General features: G+C 40.9%; 1 protein-coding gene across 1 annotated transcript in view; it reads left to right on the plus strand.

Moving 5' to 3' along the window:
* The window catches only part of rapgef2b (Rap guanine nucleotide exchange factor 2b), a gene marked incomplete at its 5' end in the record, with an annotated part of 96181 nt that overhangs the window by 3078 nt on the left and 68819 nt on the right, over positions 1-24284 (plus strand). Inside the window, one exon of the mRNA XM_083891419.1 lies at positions 23554-23624. Coding sequence (XP_083747545.1) covers positions 23554-23624 — 71 coding nt within the window. The remainder of the gene's footprint in view (positions 1-23553; positions 23625-24284) is intronic.

A 24284-nucleotide genomic window follows, 5' to 3' on the forward strand; every position in this document is an offset into this window, starting at 1 on the left:
AAGAATTAAAGGGGAGTAGTTTAGTCTTTTTTTAAACTATAGAGTCTTGGGGCTCATACACATGAAGCTTTTTAGCTGTCGCCATCTTCATTGTCATTTCTGGTGAATTTCTGTGGCACATACAGTCTTTTTGTGGGGTTTTGGGTGTTTGAAGGCCATTCCTTGAAATAATGCTGTGTTTATGGAAAATATTTTAAGAGCAATAGAAGATTAAAACTGTATCGGGAAAGTTCTGTTTTTGTGTGGATAAGGCCTTAGTGTGAGACTGTCAACTCAGGACAGTTTGAACAATGATGTTTGAAAATGATTCAGTTATGGGGAAAACTTGAACACAATAACAGGATGTTGAAGTCTCGTCTACAAACATTCACTTTGCTTTGCAAGACTAGAGAAAGTCTTTCTGACGCTAACCTTCGTTGTGGCTCCTCAGTTGCTCTTTTCCTCTGTGTTTTTTTAATAGCTGCACCTTTTGCTAGCGCTCTTTACAAGTGTGCAGTGAATGTGGTGGCTGACACGGTTTATCCTAATGGCGTTGGCAGGGCCCCTCTTGTCAGGATTAGCTAACGGACTGAGGGATCTGTCTTTATCGCTCAAGACCGACCGCAGTAGGATTTGACCCTTCCTTCCCGCCCTATTGTTAAATAACAGACCACTGGACAGCGAGTATTTGCACCATTCTTCTCAGTTGGTGTCTTTTTTTGAGCAGTGACTGGAAATACAAAGAATTCTAGACGTGCAGTCTGATGGGGAGGAAGAGGGAAGAGGATGACACATTTCTTTAATAAAGCACTGCAGCACATTTCAGCAGTTGTGATATGAATTAGGATAACATGACACGACTGGTTTGAGCTGTCGTTTCTTTTTCATTTCCAAATTTAATATTGCATTTCAGAGAAAATGACATCCCTCTGGAATAAATGAAAGTATTTCTCTCACATACAGTCTAGGTGTTTTCCCAGGTTGAAATCAGTGAGTCCTCACAACCCATTCTCACCCCGTTCATCTTCACCTTTAAGCTATTTTTAATTAAATCTTAAATTGAGTTTTGTGGTGGTTATCAATCAAGCAAGGGTTCATCAGGGGGTTTTATCTTCTCTGTTTGGGAATGTGCTTTTAGTCACTGTAAAAATGGCCGCAGGAGAATGTGTCGGAGAAGACATATTATCAGATGTGATGGATCCTCGTATGGCTTATGTTTGTGGACAAAATATGTGGCTTTAACCCAAATTCTTAGGCTTGATTTTTCACTTTTGGTCAGACAGTCCATACGTTTCCATATACAAGTAAGTCAAACTACGCCATTCAACTGGACTACTGTCTTTTTCGTAGTGTACAAGCACTAGCAGGGAACCTATTTATTGATTGAAGTACACCCACCTCCACTACGCTAGGTGGTGATACGCCCTCTTTCAACTTGTTAGTATAAAACTGTTCTGTTTCCAGTTTAGCTAGTTGTTGAATGTCATTTTAAAGTATGGTTTTAGCCGGATTAATACAAAATATATTTTTTTCTAATGTCATTGTCAACTTCTGCTGGGATGGACGTTATGTGCCATTTTTGTTTCTTACATCTATTTCTAACCATTAGTAACCTAAATTGGGTGTATGCATCATTGGTGGGATAAGCTTCAACTCAACTCATACCGAGAGCACGAAACCCAAGGCTTCCCCTACCGATACGGAAATAAAAGTGAAATCACGGATATTTCCGTCTTCACACAGGAACAGAAATCTTCCCACACCTGGCGTTCCATGGTGCACAGATGAAATCTGCTTCTGCTTTCACTGCTTTGTTTATTTTCAAGTAGCTGGACTTAGGACAGATATGTCTTCTCTTATTTAGCCAGGTGGTGAAGCCAGAGGCCACAGACAACAGTCTTCTCCTCTGCCCGTGACCCTGCTTTTACAGCTTCATAGCTGGAAGGGCAAGCTGCCTGCTTTACATTGTTTCCACATATTGTGGACCTAAAAGCAGGAGACTGGCACTTGGTTGCAGTGTCTGCACGCAGACAAGGGAGATTTAGAGGGCATTTACTGGACTGGGGGTTATAAATGTCCAACTGTCATTAATCATCAGTGTAATGGAAGATATTGACAAATTCAGAACACCTTTGTATATTCAAGTTTTCAAAGGATGATCGCAGACTGATAGAAAAGTACTGCAAAAATATATTTTATACTGGTAATTTCACTGTGACTGGGAGTCTCGTAATCAAATGTTTTATGATGTATAATATAAAAGGGTGAAAGTGCACAGGCTAGTAGAATAGTTCTGCAATTTACTGTTGCAACATTCACATTTCGCAGAGCTGTTTGCATAATGCATTCGGTATGATAATTTTATTCAAATTGTAGGAATGTCATCAGAATGTTTTGCGCAACATAAAATATCTTTTCTGGAAATTATTTTACCATTTCAGTCAAATCCTTCGGGGCTGCGACAACAAAGTAAGAGCCATTGCTGATAGTTGACCTGCACAGGCTGCAGTTGCTGCACATTGTAAAGTGACTGATGAGCATCCTGTTCAGTACAGTCAGGAAGAGGAAAAGCGCCGGGATGCTTTTGAACTCATACAGGAAGACTGTCTTGACAACAGAGCCCCTTTCCCTCAAAGCTGTTTTCATTTTCTTAAACAGGGTGTTGTTTTTTAACTTTCTTCCTATTTGTGTCAGGGCGTCACTGCAAACGTCTATTTAAAAACCCTCCCGTTCTGTGGCGTAATCTGGACTTTTAATCTACAGTACCTTTTCATTTTCTCAGACAAAATTAGGGTCGTCTGTAAAAAATTAAAAAAAAACTCCTAGTCACCCTGTAAATTTGGTTGCTACTCACTTTGGTGCTTGCTTGTACTCGGCAGCACAATCCCTGTAGCAGTAAAGTGATGTCACATGTTATTCTTGTGTTGTAAGTGGAGGCTGAGTGCGGGCTGCAGTGGTTATACACACACACACAGAATGCGGTCACAGTGACGTATTCCTTCTAGTTTAAATACAGGGGATGATTTCAGTGGAAGAAGGAAACAAAAGCACCGACCTACAGTGCCCACACACAGTACAGCCACTGATTGGCTCATTTGAATCATGATTTTACTTCCACATCAGATATTTCCTCCCCATTATACTATGATTGCAATAAAACATAGCACAGACGAGTGGACGGTGGACTCATAAAAGCTATTGATTATTGAATTAAAAGCATTGATTCATCACTGTTACAACTGCACAGGGAGCAGCGGATGAAAAGGTCTAATCTTAAACAGATAAATAATCTCCACAGTGTGGGAAGACGGCATTTATAGCAGGTTTTTACTCTTTAATTATACGGATAAGTGTCTGATATTGTTGTTAACTGGCTCATAACATTTTTACTGGTGTACAGCAGGGTTTTTGTGTCGTCCTGAGCGACTGTTACTCCCCAAAATCTAATAATGAAACAGCCAATCCAGAGTAGTTTGTGTTTGAAAGCACCACTGAGACTGAAGTCAGCTAAAGAAAGTGTGGCTTTTGCCAAATTAATCATTTAGTATCAGTGCAGCACAGGACCAAGCTAAAGCTCTATGTTATTTGGCAATATCTACTTCTATGGATATGCTGATCATTGTTTATTTACCTATGACTAAGGTAGGTGCCAGTAAGGTCTTTGTTATTAAAACCTCAAATATAATTGCACCCTGAAACATGTGTCAGTGATCATCATTGAGTTCCCTGTTTAATGATTGATAAAGTGAATTAACTTTTCCTTTTTCTAATCTGGTTCTACAGAACGCTTTGGCGATTTTCTGTTTACAAGTTGATAATGTTTCCAATCGAGAGGAATTTATGCCCGATTATGCTGTCGACCATGGTTGTTGTTTGAAAACTGATCGTCAAGGATGTGATAAGTGGCTGCTTTGCTTTCAGGTCTGCTGAGGCCAGTGAGACAACGTTTGTTTCTTTATGCTGTAGATTATACAAACCAAATCGGCAGCTTAGCTACATTTTTATGCAAAGAACAGATGGAAAACCTTTTGATGTTGGTTGAAGTACGGTACATGTGGGAAACAAATTTGTTTGTGTTGCTTATTTTGCAGAAGTATACTGAATTAAGCAGAGTAGAGGACGTTAATGTAACACATTAGTTGCTTACACTGCTCTTCTCTCTGCTGTAGTTTTTTCTGGTCCTTATTTCAAAGTCATCCCAGGTCACCTCTTGCATATGTGTCTTGCTTCTGGTTGCTACTATACAAAATGCCTTGTTACTCAGACTGCATGCTTTGGTATGTGGCTATCATGCCAAGTTTGATTGCAAATCTCCCTTTGTTCTCCGGGTTTACGTTGGGATGTTGCCTTCAGGGTCATGCTATACGGGATTACACAGATTCTTATGTCAGTGGCATGTTTCAGTTCCTTCATGTTCACATTCCTGGAGATATTTTTGAAGCAAAGAAAAACAGCTCTGGAGTCAAGGCTCCTGAAATTCCGCTGGCCTTCGCAGCAGAAGGCAACAGACATCACGCTACTGAGCGACCACAGTCTTTACATAACTTAGCCCGAGACCCACTTGGCTGCTCAGAGAGCTTAAAGAATAAACCATTCCTGACATGCAATATTTACATGACCACTATTGGGTTACACTATTTGCTGAGGCTGTCATTAAAAGCTTCATCCCGAAATGTAACTTTGGAAATTCCAGCTCTGGAAAAAGCGACACCTTCATTTCAGAAAAGAGTGATGGCTGCTTTTTAAAAGTTCACAAGGCAATGCTGAAAGCTTGGCTGACACAGTTGCTTTATTGCTCTGAAATGTATGCCACTTGCCTGAGGCTAAAGATTTTAGTTTCATGTCATTGTTCATTCACCTGTAAATGGTTGTTACCAAGTAATTGCTGGTAACAATTATCACACTTTTGGTTTGTAGCCTCACTCTGGTATATAATCTGCAGTGTAATCCTCCCTCCTGGAGAACTGCTCCAGACATGACGTGGATCAGATGAAGAGCTGATTAATTTGCGTGACTAAAGATCTCTAAATCCCAATATACAGGCTCACCATGTGGCTAATTCTTGTTTACAGAACTGGTAACAAAGGCACTTGCACGTGGTTGCTGTTGCACGAACAGGGTCAAGTCCAAGGCGATGTTGTTGACAGGGCTGCTGTGTTGTAATGATGATTTTCATCTGGACATTAATGTAGGAGTCCTGCTACATTCACCTAAATTACATAATTACATTTTTTGATCATTAACACTTAGGATGAGGAGGTTGAAATGAATGTATCGAGGCTGAAAAACATTTTTCTCTCACTCTTGCTCTGATACTTATTTGGCAGATTCAATAAATCATTGTCTTGTTCAAATACACATACTGCACATTACACACATCCTATTTACAATCACAAATGTTAATTTTCAACCTATGGCATCCAGTTGTGGCACCACAGCCAGTTTCATTAGAAATTTGGACCATGTACCTAAAACAGAAAACAGAGCCAGTTACTGGATTGCTCACCTGCTGAAGTTTAGGACTGTAAATATTTATCAGTAGGTACATGATCCTTCTCTGCTCTGGACTTTCCATAAATTCTTTTAAATCATTTTGTAGCACACACACACATCAGTCTGACTCATGTCTCTTGGTTGTTGGAGATACATCTTGTGTTTACAGTACATCAGACATGTGGTTGTGAAGCTTGTCTTGGTATTCTACTTGAAGATTAGCTAAGATAAGATAAACCTGTTTTGTTCCCCGAAAGGGGAAATTTGATCTTCTTCTGCATTTGCCTTTATGACATAACATTTTATTTGATTTCAAATGAGTTTGGTATCTGGTATCGTCAATTTAGTGACGATACCAGATTTATAAACTGAACACGACACCAAAAAGCTCCACCCATTGTCCCTTTAGGACTTAAACATATTACCAGTGTTTGTCATAGTTTTTTTCAGTATTTTGTTCAGCTCTTTTCAAAACCAGTCCCCTACATTACATGCAGTTACTCCCGAGGAATGTCGGGCAATAATTATACACTCACTTATGTTTAAATACGTAATGTTTGGTAAAGACTTTGGAAAGAAGAAGCCCATAGAAGTGGTCTTTGTACTTCTTAATCAAGATCTAATGAATGGGAGGCCGTATGTGTCACAGTCTATAAAATTATCTTTTCAGCATTTATTATAGCAACAGAAGTGGAGAAAGTTAAGCGAGATGAATGTGGTGGTGACATGCAGCAAATGGCATGGACTGGATGAGAACCAGAGCTGAGGCATTGGAATGCCCTGATGTCATTTACACTGAATACTTACAAACGTGCCACTCCGTAGCCAATAACATCGATGCTATGAAGTTAATCTGCTCTCACCAGCCAATTGAGCGTCAGTATTCATAGAGGTCCCTTGTCTTGTAGTGTAAACAAATCCACAGTGCATTTAAGATGAGGGCAGTTGGAGTGTACAGGGAATGTGCGACGAGAGTAAGGGTGTAAAGAAAGGGCTTTTTTGTCACTGACATCATTTGACCATGACTGCATGACCTTAGGGGGCTCATTTTCAAGCCAGTTTCAAGCTCAGATGTTGAATCATTTCACAGTTTGTCGGATGTGCTTTTTGATCGTAACGTGGCCCGTCATGCCTCATGCAAACTGAGGTTTATTAACAGCTGTGCTGTTGGAAGGCAGGTGATTACTTGCTATGTGAGCTGTAAGGCCCAATTCATTACAACGGTAGTGTGAGCAAAAACAGCTGTCTTTGCTAATGGGTATCGTTGTCAGAAGTGTAAACTGCTGCAGTCATGCCAGCAGGAAGACAAGGGTGAGAGGACGGACCAAGACAGCAAAGAGGAAAGGAGGGAAAATGCCTCCTCGCAACATTGTTTACCCCGTTTATACATCAGCGATTAGGAATACTGTTGTTTCACTTCCTGTGCGCAGTGGAGCGGATTGGTGTCTTGTTGAAACCTTATCTTTGTAATTGGTCCCTGCGGGTTTGTCTAACCTGTGGTTGGTCACGTTTCCAACTCCTCAGCCCTCTGTTCCTCTGCTGCCCATCAGGGAAAATGTCCGTTCATTTCCAAGGTCTCGACGTAATCTGATTCTGACTGGAATGTTTGACAGTTACTCCTTGCTTCCTGCTTTTTTGAAAGAAGAGGATAATTAGCTTTGCTTGCTTGAACTTAACCACGCTATCTTTCTAACGGCTGACTTCAAGTCTCTTGGGCGCCAGTTGATAGATTATGAGGACCAGTGAGAGACGGGTTTTTAGGACCTTCCCTCTGTAACAATTTTATAAGAAGATGCACTGCAGTGATGCAACATCCCCTCGCAGCAAAGTTGATTGATTTTAAGCTGTTGACTTTGTGGTATAATTTTCTTGCACCAATATAGCAACAGTTTTTCTTTGAGTGGTGCAATGTCACTTTCATCTGAGCATTATTTATGAAACTGCTGTAGCTCATCTGCGCCTCAGAACTTGACCGGGCTAATTGACACTTGCCTTGGTTGACCTCAAGCAGCCATCCGTTTCCAAACATTTTCCCATATGGCCCTATATTTTCTTTGCACTTAAACCACTCCCGCTGAGACCAAACCCTTTCATTAATCATTCTTTGCCTTGACTAAAACACAGATCTTTGAATGCGTCATGCAGCAAAGACCAAGTATCAATAGGCTTATGTAATGCCATACACACAGTTAAAAAAAAGCAGTATCTGCTTGTTGTGTAATTTGGTTAGTTCCTGTATTCTGTTTGTAAGCAAACATTCATAAGAAAAGGTGACATATTGCACTCTGATGGGATAATACTGTTTGTCAAAGTGGCTTTAGTCTGCGCTGTGCAGCACAGCACAATGGGCACCGATCAATCAAATTAACAAAGGAGTCTTGCAGCGTCAGTCACAATGACAGAATGCTGACAGTCTTGTAATTCACCGAATAACCTCTTGTCCAAACACATTTCAGCATTTATTAAGCAGCGTCATTAATTAAGTTAATACATACCAGTTGAAGAGTTGACTGTGATTACAATGTGACTATATCCACCACTGTGAGTATACTCTGCTGTATGATTGCATGTAGCTGTTGTGTTTAATTTACAACAAGTGTCATAAAATATATGACTCACATCGGGACGTCGCCCTCATGTGATCCTGCAGTGGCACTTGCTGCCTATGCAGGTTTGACTGCCTGCGGCTGTGTTATTGTTGCACTAAATGTTGACTGAATTTGATTGTAATTGGAAGGAAAGATGCCCTCCATTCAGGCAGGCTTCGCTATACTCTCAGGCGCTTTGAAACACTAACACAATGACTCCCTGTTACAACCAGCTTCTGCTTGTCAAGAACTGTTAAAATCACACCAATTATATTGTCGGTGTACTGGGAATAGCTGGTTTAGCTAAACTGTACCAACTGCAGTTGTAGACATGCCAAGAAGCTTAAACAAAGAGTTGTATTTATAGCTCAGTGCCACATTAGCTACAGTCCAACATCTAGCTTAATTTTGTGGAACAGTGTATGAAAAGGATGGCAGATAATTACAATATGACAACCAAGAGAAAGGACAGACATTACCATACAGAATAGACATCCATGCATTAAATCATTTACAGTGTAATGTCCACTTCCCTCCAGAAAGGGAAAACATTAACTTGTCACTAAAGTCCTAAAAGACCACAATGGTTCGCCATGTTCCTTTTGTGAGACATCCTCAGGATACAGCCTGAAATCCCCGTCCATCTTGAGCTGAAGGCCTATTTTAGTCTGAGTGAAGTGAAAGGCTTTGGGTGGGTTCATAAGGCAACGCTGTAAACAGGAAACTTCCATTCAAGATGATGTGAAAGAGAGTGCACCAATGTGGTTTAGACGATGAATACAAGAAAACTACCATAAAAAATAGGCCAAAGTTGGGAATCCTCACTCGGCGGGGATTCAAGAAATAACCCTCATTTATGGTTTACACTTGTAGTTGGTTACATGACATTCACCCAGGAGCTATAGTTGAACCCACTGCTCTCACTGCACCACTTACTCTGAACTGGCACCTCACCAGATGCATCATCGTGTCACATTCAGTACATTTCCACGCACAGTGGAAATGTACTATATATCCTTGAGCTACAATTAAAGCGTGCTATTCAAATGAATGTCCCGGAGTACAAGTGGGGGATCGATTTATTGAATGAAGTGTGTCCACCCCTGCTATGCTAAGGGGAGATGCACTCCCTTTCAGCTTGTTCGATGGTAGCATGTTGAGTGCCATTCTAAGTCCTTCCTAACAATCATGAACCTAACACCTTTTGTTTACCAGCTTCTTCTATTATTTCAGGGTTGAAGTTGGGGCTGGGTACTGCTGTGCATGCTCAGATTGCACAGACCCATCTTCAGTCCGACTGTAGCTTGACCGAGGGTATACATCTTCTCATCTTCTACCACGTTATCCTCCACACGAGGGTCAAGAGGACAATCTCAGAAGACATAGGTCGGATGGCGGGGGGAAAACACTGGACAGGTCTCCAGTCCGTCATAGGGCCACATATAGAGACAAACAACCATTCACTCTCACACTCACGGTCAATTTAGATTGTCCAATTTGCATAACTGCAAATTGTATGTTTTTTGGTCTGTGGGTGGAACCCTCAGCACCAACAAGAGTGCTGAGGGTATACATGCAATACTAATTCAACTCCCAATCACATGATCTGTGCGAGTTAGTCTGACTTTTTTGTTTTTCGTCCTGAGAAACAATGCCATCATTGTCCTTTGTGAATTAACGATTTACAGTTCGACAATCACAGCCCTTTGAGATAAAAAAAAAAAAAGTGAGGATGTCACACCTAACACAGGCAGGCATTACACCCAACTCCATTGTGATGACAAAACCATGAAAGGGCAACAACATTGTCTAGCTACTAACAAAGGTAAAGCTGCTGGCTTGTTCCCAGCCCAGAGGGAACACACTGTTCTAGTCTTGTAGCCCAGAGACCCTCTGGAAACACTCCAGTCATGAGACCACTGGCACTGACAAAGGTAACACGTAAAATGACTGTAGGAATTTAGTACCTCATTGAAAACAATAAGTCGGTTTTATTTAGTATTTAGGGTTTGGGTTGTGCGACGTTTGGTTTTGTAATTTTAGACGTCAAATTGTTTATGTCCAAAGAAGACAGAGCAAGACCAGATTGAAGCAGCACATGCACTTAACGGGGGAAAAAATCAATTGTGGAAAACAAAACAGAAAAAGTTCACAATTGATGCAGTTCAGCCAAGACAACCTCAGCAGTGCTGCTTACAATATCTCAATGTAATTTCCCTTTCATGGATTTAGTTTTGAAGTAATGTAGAAACATCTGTGCTACATGCTCCTTAACAACAGCACGTCACATTTTATGTGAGATGTCTTGCAAACGAACAACACACTCCAATGTCCTTCTGGTAACTAGAGGGTTTTTGTGGCCTTCGGGGCCCAAAAAAGAGAAATCTGGCTCTTGTGAAACGGTCCTCATAGAGAAAGAGTTTCTCTGGTTGTTCCCTAGCAACCAACAGCCAGAGAAGCATTGTGATGCTGGAATTACTTTTTGCAGACTGCCTTAGGAGGAAGCGGCAGAGATTTAAAAGATTGATTATTGAATACCATAATAATTTCATATGCAGCAGGGGGTAGGTTTCAGAGTAATGACCATACGTTTTAGGAATTGGGTGAAACTGATGCAGTCACAGCAATGTATTAAACTCATACAATTGGGAACTATTTCATTTTTCCCCCTATTGTTGAACTCTGGGGGAATTCATGAATAACTCCCCAGCCTTTGGCTTCCATTTGTCTCAAGTTAATTGGGCAAAAAAGGGGGGTGAAACTGGACCCAACCGTTTGTGTATCATTTAGGCCACCAAGAAAGCCGTTTTCCCTGGAAAGATGAAAGCACATCCTCACCCCCCATTTCATCCAGCAAACCCCCATCTTACCTTGCTTTCACTTTGAGCTCTCATGAATTGATCTTGTGTATTGTGTGATGTTGTGTAACTTTGTGATGATTGCACAGCTCCTCTTTGAGGCCTTTGTTTGAGCGAGATGGAGCGGGTTTCATTTGGCCGGACAGTTGGCTTTGTTCCCGGGTGCAGACCTGCTATGATCAGGTTCAGTGACAGAGCTGAGAGATCCCTTTGTGTCCAGTATTGGTCAGAGTCCACCGTTGAATCCACACTGAGCGTTGTTGTGGTTAGGGCTGCATATTTTTCTTTCATCATAACGCAATGACATGGCAACACAACAGATGTTTACGTTTGAGAACCTGGCAACTTCACGTTAGGCAAAAATAAATGACATTAAATGTTGGTTCTGCATATTGCATGCAACTTTTTCAGCCATGTTTTGTTTTTGGAATCGGCATCGTTTCACTTGATTTTTGATCTTTCCATGATAACATCTTCCCGCAGGTTGTTAAATTCTATCTTGGGCAATCGAAATCACAATATGACGTAGTGCAAAAGACACTCCAATTATTTGATTATGATAAAATGTTTGGCATATCGGCATTATAATGAATTACTACAATGTTACAGAATTACTGGCCCAAAAATCTTGGAAATATTTTTTTTTTATTTGCTAGCTGACAAAAACTGTTAAATGATCATGATGTAAATGTATTTTTATTGTGAATAATTTTCTGGACCATATTGTGCAGCTCAGTTTCCTACATTTTCACCCTCCCATTAGATGAGCATTTTCTCAAAGGCAGTCACTTCTTTTCTAAAACTCTCAGACTGTATTGTGGGTTTTTAGTCCCACTCTCTGTGAGACCCTTTCCCTTTTCAGGTTGTTTTGCAGCATATACATTCACTTATGCTGATGTGTGTGTGTGTGTGTGTGTGTGTGTGTGTGTGTGTGTGTGTACGCAGCTATTTTGAAGACCAGCCAATAGCAGCACCCTCACTCTGAAATGACCAGCGATTAGTCAAAGGAGTCAAAGAATCCTATTATGGGAACAGAGTTCCCACCAAGGCTGAAAATACGGAGCCTAGGGGAGGCGCTTGGGTTTAGTCCTCTCAAATTAATTGATTTACATTATGCAAAAAGCTTATTAAGGAATTATTGCCCAATAACACCAACAATATGTTGCCTACTGAAATCTCCACACATGCTAGTGTGCTGGGGCTGTGTTTAGTACAGTGGACGACTCTGGTTGTGGCTGTGGTGAGCGTAGTGGTCATGGTGCAAGTTTGTGGTCACAGACTGTGTCAAGAGGCTGTAGATTGAAAGTTGCTAACTCATGATGAGTAAGCATTGGTGACGAAGAATGTCCCAGTTTTGTTGAAATACTTGAAAATGATTGCACTGTGATGAAGTCAAATATATGGAGTGTTGAGAGGAAATCTCGACAGTGGATTGAGCTTCTTGTAAAGCAGCTGGAGGAAACTGGTTCTAACACGATGCCATCCTGTTTTGTAGGATAGAACTGTGAAGAAAAGTAACTTGAGAGCCAAGTTTTTCACCTCAGGATGTCCGCAAGGTAGAACCTACAATTCAACATGTACCGTCAGCTCTAATTTTGGAAACAGTTGTGCAAACCTGCATCGTTTTTGCAAAATCATAGTGGCTTTAAAGGCTCTGCTCGTTCCTGCTCACAATCCTAACAGTTTACAACTAGATTTATCTGAGCTGCTGCTTTTCATGCACATCACTCTGACTGTGCGTATTGTTGTCACAGCCCATGCATTTATTCCTGTGATGCTGTTGATAGCTGGTGCCTGCCGCATATCAGTACTACACTGGTAAAATAGATTCATGACTTGTTTTCAGAAAATATCATTCAGTGTTAAAAGGAGGCAGCTGTGACATCCTGTGTCAGTGTTACTTGACTAACACTGAAACAGGATGTGGATAAAGGTAAAACAGAAGCAGACTTGATGCAGAGAAGTGAAATCTTTGCTTATCTTATCCTTCTTCTCACCCTCAAGGGCAACAGCGTAGTGTTGTGTCCTTAACAGTGTTTTGTGCAGATTTTGAATTTAAAATCACTTCCGTCGTAATGCAATGAATGAATTTTTCGCACATTGAGCAGTTTCCGTTATAAATCATACACAAATTGGTTAATAAATAAAGTAAAGGGCGCCTCACTTGTGTTGTGAACAATGCAGCCTTACTTTAATGCTGATCAGCTACTTCCCGATTTCCTCATAAATTATTTCCGACCTTACCTTGTGATGCAGAGAAACACTGCACCATACATTTAAGGATTTGGTTCATTCTTATTCTGCTAAGATTTTACACGAGTTACGCATACGTTTTGTGTTGCCAACTTTGTGATTTTTTTCCTACATCAGTCAGCAACACATCTGTTTTCTGATTTGATGTATGGTATTTTGAATTAATTTTGGAGTCATTTTGCCTGTAGTACAGACAAAAACAGTGTGGAAGAGTGTGAAATCTGTAATGGATAAATATCATAAGACGCACATCCATAATAAAAACAATTCTCAGTGGCATTTTCATTTCCAGAGTACCAGTGCATATGGCCTACATTAAGGTTCATATAAGTAAAAACAACAACAGAATGAAAAAATCTGACATTCTGCTTTTGCCTTGGGGTGATTTTTGTTTCTAGTTCTCCTTCAATGCAGCCATCATACTGGGACAGTGAGCTGTAGCATCCAATCGTTCTCAATGTATGTTTTGACATGATACAAACGCTATGTATGCATGTTGTATTCATCTATAGAAGATGTTCCTTGATATTCTGCAACACAGGTCTATTTTGCACTTCGTCATTTGCACTCACTTCCAACCCAACATGTGTGTCAGATTGCTGCGGCCCCTGATCAAAACACAGGGGTTGAGGAGGTCAGTGAACCCTGAGCATGCATGTTGACATGCTTCCTGCCAGGATAAATATGCTTTCTCTCTATGAAACTTGCACCCATTTTCTTGCACAATTTCTGCAAAAACAACCTGTAGCACGACTGCAACCACCGTCACTATCTGCTCCTTTGTGTGCAGCCCAGCATGCACCTAATTTGTAAGCCCCAAGAGACAGAGTGTGTTTTTGTTCTTGAGGGTTTTACACTGGCAGGCGGCTCAAGTAGGTGCTGTTAAGCTCATTCACATGGCTCCCTGATTCCTGTTCCAGCCAGTCGCCATGTCCACCAGCTGCCCCGACCATGGTGGGAAATAAACAGTAGCTCCCAAGTGCCTTTTAAATTTTGCCCACAACTGCATCGTCACTCTGCTCCCTGCAGCCACTTCAGCCACTCGCCATTATTCACAGCTTTAATTTATTCATCAAGTTCCATCAAGCTGGTGTAAAAGTGGAGGGTGGTTGGACTTGTTAGAGCCTCTCTGTGGACAAAGACGAGTCGTATATCCATCTTAATCGTGTCTGAACAGGCAACAGTATGCATATAATTGTGTGTCCGGTGATTAATTTAGCATCCGAGGTGGCGATGAGGAAGGAACGGGGCCATGTGCTCTGCTAGCTTAACCCATTGAGTTAACACCAAGTGCTTGATGTTAATCAGACTGCTAATTAGCTTTGTGCAGTGTGTGCCAACTTCATTCAAGTGGCACATTGGTTTTAATGCTGTCTGTTTGTGACAATTAGTTTTATTTTATTCACACATGATTATTTGGTGCAACAAACAGTGTGATTTCAGGTTTTTATAGAATTCCTGTGGAGCTACCTTTTTATTTTGCAGTTAATTTGAAGGATTAACTTCATCATCTCATCGCTTTATTTTCCAGGCAAATGAATGCGATGTTTTGCTAATGAGCGCATCTGTTCTGCTAGTGACTCCCTTTGTTGTGATCCCATGCCGTGTCTTTGTAAAACAGACACTCGACCTCGACGTTTGGCCAGAAACAGTCACCGATAGCAGCGCCACTCTTCACCGTGTGACCTTGTTGAAGCCCACAAAGCCTCCACCTGCTCTCTCGTACACACACATACACACACAGGCTAATGGATAAAAATACCCAGCAGATCTCACACTCTCTGTCAATAGAGATTCAAGGACAGCTGCCAGCCTCCCTGTTTTTTAACAGAAGGAATGCACAAACAAAGGCAGTGGGAACACACACATGCACTCGCTCATATAAACACAAGAGACAGTCGCACTCGGGGCAGCACCAGCCGGAGCATCACACTCCTGCCCCTGAGGTGTGTGATGAACGTGCACATTTCAGAACAAACTGCCATCGCTGCTGTTTCGGCTGCTTTGGGGGGAGGCGAGCCTCCTCAGTCCCACTTGGCACACTGACACGGACGTGCTGCGACATTTGTGCTGAGAAGACAGTTTATTGCAATATATTGCCATTAGCGGATAGTGCATCGTGGGCTAACATGACCTTCCAACCTCCAACACTGACCGTCTGACTCCCGGTGGTCTGTTTATCTCGTTACGCGTCTATATAGGCTGTTTATCTCCTCACGCAGCAGTTCTGTCCCGCTCATTATGCCCCGACGCTTACTTTAAATAGCCACCCGCTCTTGGATGCAGACATATGCTTTTTATTAGACAGCCAGACGTCGAGGAGACTGACATTTCTTGTCATGCAGCGCTGCATTAAAGTCCTATGTGGAGAATCTAAGAAATGCACAGAAGGGACTTCAGGGCACTTTGTGCTTGTTTTTCAGTGGAAATTATATTTAAGCAGTTAAACTAATGAACCCCAGTGAGACAGTGCTTTGTTGTGCCCCCGTTTAAATTAGGGCCACGCAGCTCACGGCTGATTTAGTCATAACTGGAGGTCTGAATAATGTGCAAACAGTAGTGCAAATTGTCGAATGCCCATGTATATTAAATTTAATACCACATAAGACGGAAAAGGAAAACATAATAATATCCACACAAGCTGTAAATTATTCATTTTCCTACAATATTCAAGTAAATAATGAACTTAAAGGTGCAGTGTCTGAAATTAAGCAAGATTAATTGTGGTTGTTGCGTTTTGCAGCTGAATATCCTTCACCTCTCCCTTTTTATCTCTCCCCTTTTATTAATTCTACTTATTTTATTGTCACTTTCTGCCAAATGAAAATAAAATCACCTAGGTTTTTGCAGACTTAAAAGGATGTATCACAAATCAAATTGCAAATATGTAAAGGAAAATCCCGCTTGGATATTTTACCCCTATATAAGCTCAGTCTTTTGTCATTTTGCACTGTTAATGTGGCAAAATCTGTATTAGCACATTTTTAGCACATTAACACATTTTGTTTCCTCACTTTATCTCTGAACCAGCATTTCCTTTTTCATGGAATGATTGACTAGTTGTTAGATTAACAGATGCAGGTTTACTATATAGTATCCCAGCAGGAGCTCACAGGCACAGCCCTAATAGTCGACCCAGATGCCTCCTCTTCTTGGTATGCTATAATAGCACCTTCCATAGGTTAGTGATCATTGGGAGGTGTGAGTGGAGATGGCCCCTTTTAGCCTCATGTGTGCCCGTGTGTCTGTGTGCGAGTTCCGTGGCGTGGACAGTGAGACATTATCTAGCCAGTGTCATCCGAGGAATGCGAGCCTCTCCCCAGTGTGACACACAAGACGACTCCTCTGCTGTCACGGTAACAGGATCCAGGAATACCAGCTCGTCTCTGAACGAGGGGTCGCCGGCACAGAGAGGCAAACCTGGAAATGGTCAATAACGCGAAGGGGAGGGGAGTGATGTGCGTTATGGTATGAAACATAGGCTGCACGGAACTGTCGAATAAATGCAATGACGCATACATGACAAGAGCCTAAATCTGACTCTTTTTTTCTGCAAAACAATATCTTTTGCCTTAATGAGATGGTTTGCGTTGCGTACTATCCTGGTCCAACCTCGAGGCGGCCACAGTTCACAGGGTTGAAGGTATGGAGTAAAAAGCTCGCCCTGCGGTGACAAGTGAGCAATTGTTATAAATCTAGGTCGTCCTCGTTCCCAAGTCGCAGGGGATTAATTTGTGCTTTTCACAGCTGTTTTTTTTTTTTTTGAAACGGAAAGACAAAAAAAAAAATCCTCATCCGCACACAGTGCCTTGATTAGAGTGGCTAGTCCTCCTTTGACTGCGGTGAAAAGCACCTGGATGGTCTAATGAGCTGACTGAGAGGAAGCTGCAGCCTCTTGCAAATGAGAGAGTGCAATAGTTCAATAAAGTAATTTGATCATTTTTACTCAGGATGTTTCCTCCTTCGATCAACACTGTATAGAATGACTGACCGATTACAATTCCCTTGATTTCACAATCTGCCAGCGAGACGTTACTCTGTGAAAACTCCTCGTGATAAGTTCTTAACAAGTTGCCGGCAGTGCTGACAGAAGTGCATATGTCTCACTGTGATTTCTCTCTCACACTCCGCTCACTCGGCGTTTCTCCACACCTCTCTCTTTCACTTGGCGTGATAAGAACAGCAGTTTCCTCGGGGTGTGGGGAGCTGCCAGATAAACTCTGTGGTTTTACACACACAGACCTGAAGGTTTTGCAATGAGCGTTGTTGTTTTTTAAACTATTTCTGAACATAATAAAATATACATGCATTATTTGCATTAGAATTAATTCTGGATGCATCATTTTGATTAGTACAATGATTAAAGGTTTTAATCCTTATGGCAATTAATTGAGAGTTGGTCAATCATAAATAAAACAAAAATCTAAAGTTCGAATTAAGCTGCAAAATGTCCCTGAGATTTTCTGCTCTTTGGCCATAAAATCACACCAAAACCTGTTTATATCAAGGTTTCTTAATGAAGAAATTGATTTAAATTCTCTGTAAAATTTCCAAGAAATTGAAAAAAAAAGAGCCTTACAGCTCAGCTGGATTAAAGCAAACATTGTTTGGATTACCTCAGAAGTTCATAAGAGATAACCTGCGTGACACAGTGATTGGGTAATACTGTTGGATGACTCCGTGTGGGCAATAATATATCACTGAAACTGCAAGGTGCTTGCCAGATTTTATGGTTTTATAACATTTGAACAGTCATTTCCGAAGGAGATATAAAACATATCATCGTCCACCGTTTGCTACCTGCAGTCTGTCAATCAAGTCTCTGAGTCACTGCTCGAGAGAAATGGCACTCGTGCTCTTTGTGTTTACATTGTGTGTTCTGTGACAAGAGACATTGATATCAGTACTGCACGGTGACACACGTTGGTCAACTCGTGCGTCGATTGCAAATCCGAGCGTCCATCAGATAGCGAAGAGGCTGATATGGGGGGTCAGCAGTGAGGTCCTTCCCCACCCTCATACCTGAGACTCTTTTGTTAACGTCTCACACATTGTTCCATTGTTGCTGTTTTTTTAAAAGGTGGCAGTTGCCCTTTTCTTTGATGTGTCGCTCCGCAGAGGCTGATAGATGCATGCAAAGGTCTGCTATCTGCTCTCAGCCAGAGCCAGATGAATAAATGGATTGACCATTTGTGCCACAATGAAAAGGTTGGACCAGGAGGGAGAAAAAAAAAAGAGCTTCCTATCTGGCAAACAAGACACTGTTGTGTTAAGAGATAAGGGAAAGAAAAGGCATTTTATAACATGTTTACAATGACCTTGGGAAACGAGCACTAAAGTTGCGTAATTGGACCATTGCAATGTGGAAATGCCGAAATTCACTTTTTATTTTTAAAAGGGTTAATTCAATGGTCAGCATTTTTGTTCTAGATGTTATAAAGTGAGATTTTTAGATATCTTATAATTAAAAAAAACTTCGAGCACACACAAAAAGAAAGACTAATAAACTTGTATTTTTGCTATTCTTTATTTAAATCTATGATCTCACTAGACAAAAAAAGAGATTATTTTGATATAATTGTTAAAAGTAGCAGTTCATTTGTCAACAGTAACACTGGTTAGTAGATTTGTTTCTTCTTTTCTGTGCACCAAATAAAATGGAAACTATTTTGCTAATCGATCAATGAATTTAGTTTTTCCAGGTCAAGGGAAAATTTTTCTTTTCTGCTTCTTAAATTTAGCATTTGTCATTCTTATAGCATGTTGAAGACATTACTCGACTCATATATTTAGCCAAATCTTCACTAAGTTGTTTGCCCTTTATGGGTTAAACATTTTCAAAAACAAACTCCTCTCCCCTGTTCTCCCCGTCTTTAATCTGGCCTCTTCAGACTAATCCTCTTCTCATGCAAAACTCTACTTGTTTGCACTGTAACTCGGCTCTTTTGATTATTCACCGTCTTAGGGAACACAATGTGGGAAAAACCGCACAACTTCCTTGACCTTCCTTTGCCCAATCAACACTTTGCCACTCAGGAGGCTGGCAGCAGGCCCGGCGCTGCACACGGTCCCTATTGGGCCCGAACATAATGGGTGGAAAATGGAGGATGTCGTGATCAGTGTCTGTGTGTGTGTGTGTGTGAGTGTGTATTCAAGCCTCAAAACAGGGAAGACAAGGCCTGTTATTGTTTAATTTGGATTCTGGAAAGGAAATGCCTCCACTCATTGGGCTACATTGCACCGCTTCCATCTGTCTTACAAATGAAGGTGTAAAGTTATGACTTGTTTTTTTTTTGCGCCAGCAACTGAGGAAGTTTAAGACGAAGTGCAATTTACAGCAGCTCATTGGTATGCAAGGAACGCCACAAGGAGTTTACCCCAAGGTCCTTCTTTTCTTTTAAAACTCTTATCAAGAGCAGCATCTTGGTGTGTTTTCCCTCTTGTGCAGGCCACCTGAGTTCCTGGAAGGATTTGTTTAGAAAAGGAAGAGACGGGGGGGATTAGACGGTGTTAATGGTTAAAGCCTGCGATGGGAGTTTGAACTACTTCCCAAAAGTCCTAAAGCCAGCACTTTTTTTTTTTGTGAAACAACAAGAAGCTTTTTTTTTGTCTTTTATTCAGTGCGCACACAACACAATGAGCAGAATTTTCGATGCAGCCTTCATCTTTGTGCCCTAGTTTCAGCTTCCCACTGTTGGTCTGATCCTCCTTCCTGTGTCTGTTCTATGAGAGACTTTTTTGTCTTGTTTTCAACCAGAGATGGGACTGAACACGAGGATGACAATGAGCATGAAACACCTACGTATCGTTGAAAACACAGATCAAAGGTCCTCTGCTTTTGATCGTAGGACTGTGAAGCATCAGAAGAAAAAATTAGAATAAATCCATGCTTGATCTTTCGTTATTTGAACGTTGAATTGTCTCTTAAAGAATCGAGAGAAGCTTATTTTGCATTTGACATTTGTGTGTGCTCTCTCTCTCTGCACAATATAGTAGTGATTGTGTTTGGTTTAGTTTGAAAAGAAGACCATTTAGAAGAAAATTAGACCGGAAAATGCAGAGCCCAGAGAGTGGAAAAGATGGGGTCCTTTACATTCTTTCCATACAGTCAATCTGAAATATTTGAGACTGAAGCCACAATTGATGGTTTTGCATATTCCTCCCTGTGAGGTTGCATTTAAGTGGCGCTGTTGTATTCACAGTGATGTCACTGTGGGATGAAAAACAAATCTACAACACTGCCACCTAGTGGTGCTTATCCATCTGGTTTATTTACCACCCATTTAGACCACTGTTCAATTTCATGCCTTCCTCTGTTGTCGTTTTGCAGTTGCAAGAAATTACAAAAAGATACCATCATACATAGGATGAAGTCATGTAGAAGATAAAGTGAAATACAATATGAGTAAACGGCTTTGAGGTTGCACAAGTTAACAAAGAGCAAAGCAGTGACTCATAAAATAAATTTGAATATTCAGTCCTCTTAATCTGTGACCGGCAGATACCCAATCTGTTTCTGAGGAATGTTGAAATGATATTAGAAGAAAACCTGCGTACAGTTGCCTTTAGTTGACAACACTGAGTGGAGCAAACAGAGGTGACTTAATGCCATTAAAATGCCTTGGCCGTTGACTTTCTTGAATACAGTTACATAAGTGGAGGCAGTGCCGTTACATGGTCTGGTCTTAACCCTTATCTTAACCCGTTCCACCACTTTGGTATCGGTCAGTGCTTAAAGAAAAACTGAAAACCTAAGATGAAGTATTGTATTTGTTTTAAAAAAAACTCATCATTTGCTCCTTTAAATCAGAGGACAGGTTTATAACTAACAAAAAAGTCCCTGCATACAAACTTTCACACGTTACTGTACATATCTTTGGTCATCCTCACCCAAAGCGGCAGTTTCCCAGTCCTCCAGTAGGAGGCAGTAGACGTCAGAACATAGCCTCTGTGAAAAGGACCGCTCCTGTTCACAGACTTTCACTGACCAAAGACACTTTTGTGAACATAAGGCTTTGGTTAGTGTGTGATGTAACAGGGCCGGGCAGCCCCCAGGACTACACTACACAGATTCCTTTCTTTATCCACCTTTTTATGGGCCAAACCTAAATTAGTCTGACTTCAAAGAACCGACAATCGTTTTGTGTGGTTTTCATAGCATAGTTTTCATATTAGTGTATATACGTTATGTCTATTTGTGGGCGTCACATGGTTATTTGCTACAAGTGGCATAGTAGATGTGGTTGCACTTTGTGTTATGTAATGAGAAGACTTTTTTTTTTAACCTACACCTTGTAAATGGAACATTTTAAACCTTTTGTTTGTGTTATACTTTATTGAAAGGTTTGTGTGTTCGTGCATTTAAGCTTATGAGTCAAATTAGAGGGAAGTCTGTGTCTTGTTTGGATGTTTGATAAGAGTGTGCATCTTACTTAACTAGTCTCAGGATTTGATTTAATTATTATCATCATTAGAGATGTCTCGTCTGACACCAAAAATCACAACCTATACAATCACTTTTACGTCTTTTAAACTACCAACCTGTTGGTGCTCATGCATGTACCATGTAGCCATAACATATTACAACTTTATAATATATATTCTGCTCCTATTGTCAGATTTTTAAATTTTTCTTGACCGATATCCAATCCAGTAATTTCTTTGACCAGTATTGGATCCATACTGATACTGAGTATCGCATCAGATCTCTAATTGCCATGTCAATGATTGGACCCAATTCCAAAATCAATACAGCATTAACGTAGAATTGTAACATAGAAAATATCTCTTTTATTCAGCTCACCTATACCTTTTATTCCCAGTGGTCAAAAACATGTTTAATTCCAGTTTAAATGGGTTTTCACGAGTGGGAATGATTCTGCAATTATGGGTTTTTATTGGCTTCAGCAAGGCCTGTGATGACCACGCAGATTTCTTCTTCGTCTGCTTTATTGTTGCACTGGTATGACATGCATTCATGATCCATAGCAAAATTCTGTAGCAATATAAACTATTGATATAGAGTTTTTCTGTGAAAAGGGCCTTTAGTGTTCTGTTTTTCTCAGACCACTTAAACCTTATCATAGGGATCATAGGTGGCCTTTAACACTGCAGAGACTCTGTTATTCTCCCCCATAAAGTCGTATTCATATTTTGTGGTCAACATTTGTTGCTCTCCGAAACATAACCCAAAAAGAGGAAGGGCATTCTGTGTAGTTTCATGTGTGTAATTCTGTGGCCGGCGAGGTCTTAGACACAGAAGCGTCTCTGTTGTCCTTTCGCTCTGCCGTCGCCACGTCTACCTCCAGTTACCACCGACAAAGACATCCCAGTAGCGCAACACACACGCGCGCACACTCACGGACTGTCAGTGGCCCAGTATGTCCCCCACAGACAGTGGAGTAGCTGTACGAGCTGCCAGCTCTCAGAGAGAGCCACTTTGTTTCACCTCTAACTTGGATTCGGGCCAAACAATCTTGAGAGTTGCTCACTGAGTCACTTGATGAAATAATTGAATGAGGAGTTTATAGCTGCGCAGTGTAGTTCCTTTATTATTATTTTTTTTCCTTTCATTTTATTGCTCTCTATTCAAATGTGCAGTCAAACAAATCAATGCTCCCATCCTGTCTAAATGATTTCTGTGGCGTGAGAAGCCAGTGTGTTCTTCTGCAGAATGAATGAACTGCTTAAGAAATCATATTACAGTGATGTGATTTTTGATGGGCTCTGTATCAGACACACATTTCCTTATTTTGGGGGGAATTATAATTTGAAAGGCAGTGGCATCTCTCACTACCACCGCAATACCCCATTTGTAATGTTGTGAAACATTTGAGCCTCGACGGGCTTCTTCAGTCCTCGCATCAGTGTGACTTGAGTGTGTTTCCAGTGGAAGTGAACAGTTGCTGAACAAATCGATTAACTGACCAAAGAGAAATCAATAATTATCACCAGATGTTGAACCAATAGATTACTTGACCGAAAAGAAATCAATAACAATTAGAACTCTGCGTCCGGTTCACTGATTTCTGGTGTTTGAGCATTTGCAGTTGTTGGTTGGATGAAACATTATAACTTTGATCTTTGATCTCTTTCATTGAAATTACAATTTTATGGTCTATAAAATATCAGAAAATGGTACTCAACATTTCCTCAAACTGCCCACACGTTATGAGCAAAACAACATACACTTAAATTGCTAAAAACCAACTGCGGTGTTCTGTTCAATCAGTTATCAAAGCTGTTGCATGTTGATTTTCTGTCTATTGGCGAACTGCATAATCAATATATCATTTCAGCTCTAATTTAACCATCAGTCATTGTTTTGAGGTTTGCTACTCGGTCTTGTAACACCTTTTTCCCCCTTTCTTCTTCTCCTTCAGGACCTGGAGATCGTCTACTCTTATCTCCATGGCATGGAGGCCTTGTCCAACCTCCGAGAGCATCAGCTGAGGTGAGTGTCTGAACACACACACACACACACACACACACACACACACACACAGTCCTTGGTAATTAGCGTAACTTAAAGCTTGATATCCCTGTGATACACATTTCAATTGCATATTAAAATGGAGTGACAACTCCTCTGTGTGTGCTCCATTAACGGTTATAGTCGGGGGGTGAAAAGAACACTGAACCACCAGCCAAACACTGGTGACATCAGTCTGCAGCCACGCTGCCTTCTTAGCCACATTAAAGCTGGAATTATTTTACTATCTAAAAAGCAAATGTGGCTGTTTTTAGGAGCTTATAGTTTTGTTTTTTTTAGATAGTTAAGGGTTAAGAAGTGGTTTTCTCGGGTATTCTTGCTTCACCCACCAGCCTAAAGACAAGCAGATTCTTGGCTTATTGGTGCATGTGAATTTCCCACTTTCATTTTCCACCGACCCCGACGTGGGATTTGAAGACAGCACTGCTACTTTAACTGTTAAAAGCACTTATTCCGTGAAACTGTTCAATCCGCTGTGTGCATGTGCAAAGTCCTGCGGTGACATCACTCCTGGCCTTGACCTCTGACTTCCAATGTAGATGGAATGCACCAGACTTAAATTTGGCCTTCGAGGTGTAAAAGTTTGTGTCAGTGGTTGTATTTTTTTGCTTTCATTGCATA

The sequence above is a fragment of the Microchirus variegatus genome (genome assembly GCF_963457635.1).
Source record: "Microchirus variegatus genome assembly, chromosome: 6".
Taxonomy (NCBI): domain Eukaryota; kingdom Metazoa; phylum Chordata; class Actinopteri; order Pleuronectiformes; family Soleidae; genus Microchirus; species Microchirus variegatus.